Genomic DNA, 12,010 nt, shown 5'->3' with positions numbered 1-12,010 from the left:
GAGACCACTTTACTTGCTTAGGTGCGCCTCTGGGAGTATTTTGTGGAAGACTATTTGGTGAAGTGAAGTTAGAGAACATTGGGAAAGCTGGAGATAATGGGCTCCTGTCCCTCAGGTGAAGACGGACGAGCGGGTGATGCGGACGGAGCAGGGCCTCTTGTTCCGCAGGCTGTTCCGGCAGGACGAGGGGGTGTACGTCTGCCGCTCCCGGGAGCACGGCTTCTCCCAGACGCTCGCTCGCGTTTCCCTGCAGGTCCTGCAGGGGGAGACACTGGGCGAGCTGCTGGCCCGCGAGGAGGGGGGGTCGGAGTTCGCGGCCAAAGACAGGGCCGGGTACAAGGCGGGGCCCTCCTGCCACGGCCACAGGGGCCCCGGCATCCCCGGCCACAGCCGGTCCTGGTTCAAGGACATCATGCAGCTGATCGGGCCCTCCAACCTGCCGCACGTGGAGGAGTACTGTGAGCGCGTGTGGTGCAGTGACAAGCTCCGCCGTAAACACAAAACCATGATGGACAAGTACCGCCTGGCCCAGGAGAGCGCCCGCAAGGCCCGGAGCAAGGTGTCCGGAGAGAGGAACCGGACCCCGCGAGACCTCCGCGCTCGGGAGTGACCGGAGAGCGGGGGCGAGAGATGAAAAGACTGCGCTGCCGTGTAATATAAGAACGCAGAGACGCAGGAGAGAGGACTGTGCTGGGGACTACTGGAGTGGAGTGTATCTGACCCTATATCTGAGTCTCCAGGATACTCACTTTTGATGCAGTTACATGGTTCTGCAGTAAGCCCAGCTCCCCGCAGTGCCCTTTGACCCTGCCTGCCCGGACCTGTGCCCTCTGTTCGTCTCTGAGCTGCATGACTTGTATGATGCTGTAAATACGGGCTGGGTGGTAGTGCCCTTCTTCATGTACCCAGAGTCACACCTGCCCAGCCCAGCACCCCACCCCACCCCACGTCCCCTGGTTTCCCACAGCTGACTCACAGTGTTGACGGTGACCCCCCGCCGTCCCATCCCACGCCTGCGTTTGTCACCCTGTACCCCTTTCACCATGGCGTCTCACACAGTGAACTCTTTCACCGCGTTCAGACCCCAGCCCCCGCCCCCCACTGCGCCCCACCCTCCCAGTCCTGCGGGGAATTAAAAAGACAAACAAAAGAAGGTTGCTTCACTTAAGGAAACGGACTCAAGCTGCTCTCCAGACTGCGTCACATGTACTGAATGTGGAACTGAATTACTTAACAGGAGTTGTGTGTGGTGAGATTCTGTCCTCGAATTAAAAGTAAATGTTTTTTTTAGAATCATCGGAATTCCAGCTCCCACAATCCCTTTGTCCGCTGTAGCACGCCTGACATATAATAAAAAAGGGGGGAATGTTCCAGTTTGCTTTGTAAACACTACTTCATTATTTAAATGGAGGATTACTGTGATGTTGTCTTTGCTGTTCAACTATAATCCTTTTAGTGACAAACCACAAAGCCCTCCCTGTGGAGAAGGCTCGAGTAATGGCGGACAGGGTCCAGTTTCTCACTCCCTCTCTCCCTCACTTCTGCTCACAGAGGGACAGAGGATGGATGAAGAGGTGGCTTGGGGGACACAGCCACTCGTGCCAAAGCAAACACCACACCAAGCCACTCCCGCCGCTTTTTAATAAAACACTCCCAGTCCTCCAGAATACAACCGTCATGACCGTTTTCAAATGTCCCATGACATACTTCCCCCTCATGTGTGCAGTGGTTCTGCTTTAACACCATAAACAGTACAGTTCTCACACTGTGTTTGCTTTCAGAGGAGGCCTGGGGTAATTACCATGACAACTTACAAGATAAGCAGTCCAAATATTGCCATTGGTCCAGTCGGTGTGTAATGGCAGTGACTCAGTAAGACCGCTAAATGAGCGGGATAAGTGGTGGTTTATCGTACACACACATTATGTAATGTGTAGTGTGAACAGACAAGCCGAGGATAACCAGTCCAACTTACAGATTTTGTATCTGGAAATTTTACATCAGACTCAGACAGTCAATTTAATTTCAAGCCAGTGGGTCCAGGAGCATAAGTAATATTGAATCTTGTAGGACATGATGGGATAATTCATGAAGTGAATTTTGTGTAAATGGAATTGACCACAGTTCTGTCCAAGACAGAGAAAGCTATTGTACGAGGCCTTGACTACTCACCATTTGCTGCCAGGATATTTGAATGCAAAGCATGTGGTGTAAACCCCATTCTGACAAGCGCTGAAGCAGCCTCAGCCTTCCTGTCTGTAAGTTAGATTTTCTTACTCTGTAAAATAGCTGTAAATGTCATGTGGGAATTGAACAGTATTCATTTCCTTGCATGTGAGGTCCTGCCATAAGACTGTCGTCAAAAATTGTAACTGTAGTGTGCTAACATCATTTATGAGTCTGCACAATGTGCTGTGTGTATTGTGTGTCTTTGTTTATTTTATTTTATTTTTTTGTGGTTGTCTATTGAGTAGAGTCTGGGTGTTAGTGGATACGAGTCTGTATGTAACAGTTATGGAGCAATGAGTATAATTTAATGCGTAATGTATTTGTGTTTTATTTAAGGACCTGTTGTCGTGCATGCCATGTCAATTTGTGTTTCTCTTTCTGTTGTCGTCTTTTAGCGGTTTCAAACAAGCAATTAAAATCTAAAAGGGTTTTTTTTTTTTTTTTTGTTAATGCGGCTCAGAAGTTTAGTCTTTTTTTGGCATGTGTGCCGTGCCTTTGAAGTTACACAGCCCCGCTGCGTCTTTGTGAGAGCTGCGTAAAAAGCCCAGCCAAAGCAGCGAGAGCGTTGGCCGGTGTAATGGAACAGGGCTGGTGCTGACACGGAGAGACGACCGCTGATCAGGAACAGGGATTCCGAGCTCGCGAGACGTCTTTCATCCTCACAGAGGATCGATCCCGCGTTCCCACGCCTGCCGTCAGCGTCGGCCCGTCTCTCTGCGCTCTGAACCGAGCTTTTTCAAACGATATCCCGTTTCTGAAATAAACTGAAGAATGGAACAAAAGTCATGTCTTTTCTGCTAGGTGAAGTGTAAATTTCCATGTGTCTGCAAAAGTGCTTGCCTTGGGCTTTTAAGAGGAATAAAGGCTGAAAGTAATAACCATAAAACCAGTCCTCAATACCGTGTTAACGGGATTTATTCAACCAACTGGAAGCACACTTTAAAATGCACATTACATTTTGATCCAGTGGACAGATGCTACCAACAGATGGTAGCATAATTGTAGATCATAATTGTAAAGTTCACAATAACATTTTTGTGATGTCAAAGTAAGGTAATTATTGGAAAGGATATGTATATGAATAAGTGCAGTGATCGGCAGGACTACTACACTGTAATTGCATTGCAGTAATATTCTGGTAATTTCATCATATTACATGGCTGGGCTTACTGTATAGATGTATTTGACTACACATCATCTCATTAACCTTATTCTTACCTCATTACTGAACCCTTCTGCCAAACAACAGACCTCTGTCTCCTTATCATGTCACAATTCCCTGCTCCAAACAGCTGTGTAATTACACATGACCTCAGTGGTCCCACACTTCATATTATGCATATATTGTCCATTTCATTTTAATTAAAATATTATGTTCAATGAAGGTGAAAGTCATTTACAATTGGTTGTGCCACTATTGCTTTATAAAGTATTTACTTTACATGTCTTAATAATATTGCTCCCCATTAAATTAAACCAAACATAATGACAGTTTGGATATCTATGATGAACACAATTACTTCTCACATACTTGAGTCAATGGTGTCAGTGGTGGTACTTACTAATCCACTAAGAACTGTGTCTCAGAGCTACCTGTTTTGTGGTGGGAAATTGATTAATCCCCCTGTTCATGTAGGGGAAAAAACTCATTTTCCACTGCATAGCTCATCTATCATACTGTAATAAAAACATGGAAAATCAGTGAGGGAGCGTGAGAGGCAACCGAAGCAAACACACAGCCATGTAGGTATTACCATACGGCATTAAAACAACGTATTAAAATACAATACATAAAATAATGCATTATAAAACTGTAGAAGGACTTGGCGTAGATGCAGGTTAGTGCTTGACCCAAACACTCGCACCACCCTGAGAGCAGCATTGTATAAAGAGTGACATTGCTTCCAACTGAAAATGACCCCTTGATCTTGCTTTCATTAAGACTGTGAATTCTTTCATTTGCTTTTACTCCCCAGGAATTATATTGACTTATAAACTCTAATTGGATGCAAGCTTTGTACAATAAACCACGACTCTGAAGCTCCAAAGTACACACAGCATTTAAAAAATAAACTAAATCATGCACCCCTTATACTGTGGGATTTAGCTTTTGTTTGGTTTTAATTAAAGGATTGAACTGATGATTATTTTCATTACACATTTATTAACATGATTTATTTGGTCACTGGGTTTTTGTTTTGATTTTGTGCAATTGAATTTTCATAAATCTTTTATAGATTTTGCTAGCTTAACCTTTCGGCCATGAAATGTATATTATTCATGGGAGTTAATTAGGTAATGGCATTTAACGTAAAAAGAAAATACTTTCATGCCATTTCTACTTTATTGCTTTTGTTATCTTCTTAAATAGTATAGTATTGTATAGTATTTCATTTATTTGTATGCATGCATGACTTTATTAGCTATGTATTGGACTTGTTCTTGATGTACCATAAAAATGACACTGGGAATTAATATGTTTTTAGACAAATTATTTATTTTATTGTTATTAAACTATTATTTGCTTTACTTTTCATCGCTACCATTTGAGTTCTAAAATATTTTTTAAAAATCTTGAAATACCCAATATTTTTTCCATTTGAAATCCAATGCATGCATGGTGCACAAAGCATATTGTTGGTTAATGTGGGGTTTTGTTGAAAAAGTAAATGCATTTCTTGTATTTATGCATGCTTTTTCACATAATGATTAGCTGAAGATCTAAAGCATGTAGGCTACGCTTATATATGTACATTATAGCAGGATTTGTTATTATTATTATTTTGTTGGTTTCAGCAATAAAATGGGAGCACGAAGAAAGAAATGTGGGGGGAAAATGAGTGTCCAATTACTTAAGAAGCATATATTCTAAGTGGTAATGTAGCATGGCATGGTAATTAAATAGGTTGTATATCAGAGAGGACAGATGACTCCTGTTACATCATGGGTTCTTAAATTCATACACACATACATGCATGCATACACAAGCACACACTCAAACATACAGTCTCACACATGCACCCACACACAGACACACAGACACACACACACACACACACACAAACATCTACACACACACACACACACACACACACACAATCTACACACACACACACACACACACAAACATCTACACACACACACACACACAAAATCTACACACACACACACACACACACACAAACATAGACACACACACACAAACATACAGTCTCACGCATGCACCCACACACAGACACACACACACACAACCACAAACATAGACACACACACACACACACAAACATACACACACACACACACACACACACACACACACACATACACAAATGCAGTTTAATACTTTCTGGAGGGTGCTCACTCCTGGGCCCCTTAAGGAAATTGCGCCTGATGAGCTGACAGAGACTGTGATTGTGCATATGAGAGGCTGACCGGGAGAGGGAAGTGAAGGTAAATATATGGTGTTGGTAAATGTACAGACTGAGAAAGCCTGCAACATACGCCACACAATAACACAAGCTCTGTAAAACACCACACACAGCACACAGCAGCTGGAGAGCCATAAACACTAAAGCCCTGAGATGTGACATCACATTTCTGAGGAGAAACATGCCATGGGTTGGGCTGCTGGCTGGAACCAGCTGGACCCCTGGAGCGCCAGCGCAGCCAAGTCATCTGAATCGTTATTCAGCCACACGCCCTGCTGCAATCTGCAGACACTGGAACATATACAGCCCACCTTCATCTGTAAGACAACACTGCAACAGTGAGGTCAGTCAGGTTTAGCAGCCTCTCAAGCTTTGTCCAACATTTTACTGTGTGTGTGTGTGTGTGTGTGTGTGTATGAGAAAGAGAGAGAGATTGAGTATTGTTTTTCACATTTATAGTAAGTTAGGATTAAGGCATAACCCTGGTCCAATTTGAAAAATGAAAGTGGAAACAATCGTGGAGTTGGCGCCGGTTTGTGTGAACACTTGTGCCAATAGCCATAACTTTCCCCGGGAAGTTCCAAGAAGCTGACCATGTCTATGCCTTGCCCTGTACTGACAAAAGGGGGAACATATTTTTGAAACAGTATTGCCCAACTACAGTACTGTACAGAAACACTGTGATGGAGGTATAGTTTTCAGTTATTGTAAATCAACAATTTGGTTAATTTTTCATCCCCACTTTCTCATTCTGGCCACCCGCTTATCTATCATTACAATTAGCTCATGTCTAGTGAACTATCACTTGTGAAATCACTTTCATGCCGGTGTGGAATGTTGGCTTAGTGTTTGAGGAGCTTGGCTTCTTTCAAGATGTGATTCAGATGTGTGACATAAAAAATGAAAGAAATGAAGCTATACATTTCTTCCCTGGATAACTGTACATACCAAGACGATGTCTGGCTTTGTCATTATCATTTAGGTTTGTAATTCCTCATTTTTCCATAGCAATATTCATTTCTTGTTGAAGTGACGACAGGGCGTATTTATGGTCATCATTAGTGTCTTCTCATCAGAGGGTGATAGAATTCATCAGCTATGCCTTCATGAACTGTAGATTGCTCGCTACTGCCCTCACTTGAACTGTTGAAGTATGACAGGCTCAACCAAGATGTATTCAACTGCTGTACAAGAACTTGGTTCACATAGAGTGAGAGCACATATCTGGCCTATAGCTCAAATCCAGACAGAAAAAGTGGAATGATGTAATAGCGTTTTGTGCAGTTTCTTATTTCTCAATCAAGGGGGCGGATCCAACCAGAAACCAAGAATCTCCCTCCGGATTTGTCTTTGATTTCATTTGTGGAATGGTATCGTGTGTATTTAAAACCCTGGAATATTTCATTGTTCTGTACTATAAGTTTAAAGGAAAGACACATGGAGAAATCCCTTGACAAACGACTGGTTGTCAGCCAAAGGGAACTGTTGCATATTTCTGCCACACGTAGAGGCCTGGTAGAGGTGTGATGAAGACTAATCGTCGGGGAAGGGGGGAGAGGGGGAAAATAGCTCATCTAACCGGGCTGCTGGACTGGGCCTCCCTCTGGGAGCATGGAGACGAGAGAGCATTTCTCCTCACGTCGTACGCAGAGGGAGTGCGGCTCACCCCAGCTCCTCTCTGCCCCTCACCGTCACCCCTGGCAACATGTGGCCACAACCCCAGCAACCATCTGCACTTTCAAACTCCATGGTCATCTCCATGCCGCTCACTGGCTTTGTAGACACCTCGTCTTTTAACCCGACCACCTGGGACCTACACTCAGGATTTCCTCACAAACCTTCTCACTTTCCTCTGAAGTCATACCTATTCACTCATACCCCATGTATTAAGCCATGATGTATCAGCCTTTAATGAAGCTGTTGATTGACTCAGCTTTATTTTCTGACTGTTGAAAGCAGATTAATGTTTATAAATACCCCTCAAAAGTTCATTGGCCATCTGCGTGGTGTAATCTAATTGAAATCGCATGAACTTTGTTTTGGAACTCCAGATATTCTTCAGACCAGATTAGTTTTGTTTATTCAGGTTCTGTTATCCCAGAAGAATAAGGGACTTTATGTAAAATCAGGTGTCACTGAGAAATTATGTTTGTTGGCAAGTGGAAAGCATTCTTTCCTTTGGACCAAATGTACAGAAGGTGGGTTTGGTGGGCTGGGTGGGTGGGGGGTGACCATGTGCAGTATGACAGTGAGAGGTGTCACCTTTCTCATGTCATATCTTTGCAAAAATCTCATGCAACTGCTATTCCACAAAATCCTGCTCTGTGACTGCCTGCCTAATTTAGGCTCTATAAAAGCCCCACCTCGAATTCCAATATCAACAGAATAAAATATACAATATACTAATATCTTCTTAGAAAAAGAAAAACATTGAAATAACTTACATGTTTATTTAATACAATGAAAATACAATGCAGGACACATTGTTAATTAATATGGATGTGAAAAGGAGAAATAAGGAATGTGAAAGGTCTATTGTTGATGAAAGATGAAAGAAAATGAGCAGGAGGACAGGACTTTATGGCTTGTTTACTGTTAAATACTAATGCAGCATTCCTGTTTTTTCCTTTATAAAGTCCAGTGTATCTTCATTTCCTTGGGAGGAAGGGTAGAACACTAAACTGTAAAAGAAAACTGTTGGGATGCAATATGAACCTGATGATGCAATAAAACATTACAGCCCACTGCGTTGTTGGAATGACACGCCTGAGAGAATACACGCACATGTGTACACACAGACAATACACACACACAGCTGCAGAGATTATAACACCCCTTTGTCTGCAATGACAGACCAGCCTGCTTTAGGAGTAGAAGAGAGAAAGAGACGAGAGCAAGGGGCGTGCATACGGGAGAGCAAGAGAGCATAGTCATGTATAATTTTTCACTACTATACACCGTCATCAAGGTTTAGTCAACGTTCTCTGACTCAATCGTTGTGCGCACAGGAAGTAACCAAAGCTAACTGCCCTATTCTCACTCCTATTTCCTTCCTGTATGCAACACCCTGCCTATTGTTCCTATTGTACCCATGAGCCTCGCTTCCCTGGCAATGCTGTGCTGCACTGAACACCTGGACTGCAGCTACGCTCTCCCACGCAGTGATACTCCCTCTCACACAGCTATACTCCCTCTCACACAGCTATACTCCCTCTCACACAGCTATACTCCCTCTCACACAGCTATACTCCTACTCACACAGCTATACTCCCACTCACACAGCTATACTGCCTCTCACACATCTATGTTACACAACTATACTCATATAGTAATAATATAATAATGTAATGTAATGTAATATAGTGCTAAGCATCGATAGTTATCCAGTCCTTCACTCTCTACTTTGCTGGGTCTTTACTGTAGACAGAGTTAAGGGACTGTGCCAAAGGGAGGGATCAGTCATCAGCCCCTCTTTACCCAATTTCCTTCACTCTCTCCGTTGAGGAACTTAAGTCTGCCTTTTCCTGACACCCCCTGCTATCGCAATCCCCAGGTGCCGAGGCGTGTCAGAAGTCTGGTCCTGGATCACAAAGTCTGCCAATTAGATCACCATTCCCAAATACATTTCCCTAAACTATTTCACGTCAATGAGTGATATAATGGGATATGGCATTTGGAATAAATGTGAAGCTTAGTGAACGTACTCTTTCTTGTTATTCCGTGATTTGCTACATCTTTCAATCTGCTTTGTCAGAGTGAGGACAGAGTCCACAGACAGCGAGAGGCAGCTTCCCCCCCTGGAATCCCTACACACTCACGCATTGTTCCTCTCCTTCACTCATTACAGGCTGTTTGTTTTCGAGAGCACTGTTTTGGTTATCTAGCGTTTCCACCTCGCTCTGCGCTCTGTGTTTCGCGCGTCGCTGAAGTGTTTGCCTTACGAGCCGGCCCCGCCCACTGCAGGGACTTCCTGCCATCCATCAGTAAACATGAGGCCCTGGAAAAAGAGCAAGGCTGAAATTCTGTCTCCTTTACATCAACATGTCCTTATGACCCCCGGGTTAATTGCTTAAACGAGCTGGAGGTAATTAGGGCTAATTGGAACCATTAATCATTAGACCTGTCTGTGTTTAATGTTGGGGGCGGGGGGTATTTCACTCACCAGGAGTTTGATAAGTACAGTTTACCAGGTATGTGTCTTGGGGCAATAGGGCACGTAACCTCAAAGTCAATGTAAGCGGGTGGGAAAAGTCAGTTAAATAGCAGGCTCGAGTGATACTTTTGTAATACTTTTGTAATACTTTTGCAAAACTTGAGTAATACTGACAGACACCCTAAACTCATCTTTTGAAAGATTTAAACTGTTAACAGTTAACTGCAGGATAGACAGTTCCACAGGTCCCAGCTGTCATATTATCTTTTGAGGCACATATCTTATATCATATAGTATCCATTCCACACTTCTGCAAGAACCTCCCCGACTCACCACCACTCAGCCGCAGCAGTAACTGCAGCAGATGCTCTCTCTCTCTACAGATACAACCGGTCATGAAGAAGAAAGCACTGCAATTCCATTTATAGCTATATTATCCCCTTGGGATCTGCATGTGATCTGGAATTCGAAAGTGTCTAGTGTTGGTTTTTTCCTCTTTCAGGAAAAAGTGTTGGCCTGAATGGTTAAACAGGAAGCCCTCTGATTCCTCTGTGATTGAAGAGCTGGTGCCTGGCGGGTGTTCTGGAGTGTTCCGGTATCCCTGGGAGGACCCAGAGATTTCCCCATCTATCCTCCATGTCGCTTCCTATTTAGAGAGGACAGAGTCATGAATAAGAGTGGGTCTGAGCAATGACCTCCAGCTGAAATGGAAACCATCACCAAAGGCAAACATTACTCCAGTCTACAGATACCGCTTGCCGGGACAATTATGATTGAAGTTTGGTTTTAATCCTTAATCGTAAAGAATGATTCACCAAGACCCACACTGAAAACGTAATAACTCTGTATGCCATCCCTGTTAATTAATAAAAGCCTAAAAACTGTAGAACAAAGAGGCAATGGAAATGCTATATTAGCAGCTTGACACTTGGATGTGTGATTTTATTTAGTGTCCTACTCTCCCCTGTGTATGTTTGAATGTGTGCTCTACTTATACACGCTGTGTCAGTGAGGTGAGGTCTAGTGTCCAGGCCTGACGAGGATCTGACACACTGACACTGCTCCTTCCTCTGTCCGGGCCCTGTTCACATCCCCTCACAGCTGCAGCTCCTTGTAGCTCTGTCACTCACTGGCGTGTGACACTCCCTCTGTGCTTCCCTTCTCTCATCTCTGTCTGTATTTCCCCCTTGTGTCCTTGTAAGAACTTTCTGCCCCACTTTGTGTCTGTGTAACTGTGTTTGTGCCGCTTTGTATGTGTGTAGCTGTGTCTGGGTCATTTTGTATGCATATGTGTGTCTGCCCCTCATTGTTTGTGAGTAACTCACAAACTGCAGAAGAGGGCGCCTCTCTGTTCATGACCAGCTCCCACCACACTGCAGGCTTCAGGAAATGACTCCTCAATTAGCCCTGCTGGTCCCAGGACCCCAGGACCCCAGGACCCCGGGACCCCAAACCCCTCAGCACTCTCAAAGGGTAGGGGGAGTGGGGGAAACAACACTAATTGGTTGCCAGCATGATTAATTATTCTCTCAGTTTAATATCTCTGCTGTCACTAGCTGTGTGAGTGCAGCGTATGAAAAGAAGTAAGGGGCCACTGGTGGCAGGTTTTGTTGATGGAGCAATGAGGGATGTAAAGTAAGGCATAATGTTAAAGTGAGACCCCCCCTCCCCCCCTCAGCATTAGTGTAGGTGAGAGAAGCACTGCAGAAACACTGTGCTCTTATTGTGAGATCTGGTTAAATAGAGTGGCTGGAGAGGGGAAAGGGGCACTAAAAGGCAGTGAGTTTCATGGTGTCCTCACGTTCCCAGGCTACTCAAAGCTGTGGCAGGCTAATCACAGTGCATCCATTGAAAGGTGACAGAATGAAAAGGCCACATTGCCAGGTAGAAGGTGCACTCTACAGCAGAATCCAGCAAAGCAAAGGAACAGAATTCTAGCTGTGAAATAAACTTCAGCGATACTTATGCTACTGATCACAGGTGCCCTCCTGTGTTCTAACTGTGAAAATACATATCTTAAATGCTACATCACAACTGATTGATTTCTGCGCATCAATTTCACTGGTTCAGCAATTATAATAGCTGCACTGCAAAGTAATGTGTTTACAAGCAAACACAGCACAAACAGTTTGTCGTTTTAAATGCTTACAATATTACCATGATATTAAAATAAACCGCATTGATTCAGGAGCGGAGCCAA

General features: G+C 43.9%; 1 protein-coding gene across 1 annotated transcript in view; it reads left to right on the top strand.

Annotated features, from left to right (window-relative positions):
• sema3bl (sema domain, immunoglobulin domain (Ig), short basic domain, secreted, (semaphorin) 3bl) overlaps positions 1 to 4,704 on the top strand; it is a 44,809-nt gene extending 40,105 nt beyond the window's left edge. Inside the window, exon 16 of the mRNA XM_061256918.1 lies at positions 116 to 4,704. Coding sequence (XP_061112902.1) covers positions 116 to 610 — 495 coding nt within the window. The 3' untranslated portion in view covers positions 611 to 4,704. The remainder of the gene's footprint in view (positions 1 to 115) is intronic.
• The last annotated feature ends 7,306 nt before the right edge of the window (positions 4,705 to 12,010 follow it).

Source organism: Conger conger, chromosome 10, assembly GCF_963514075.1.
Source record: "Conger conger chromosome 10, fConCon1.1, whole genome shotgun sequence".
NCBI classification, from domain to species: Eukaryota; Metazoa; Chordata; class Actinopteri; order Anguilliformes; family Congridae; genus Conger; species Conger conger.
This window is presented reverse-complemented; position numbering and strand designations above follow the sequence as displayed.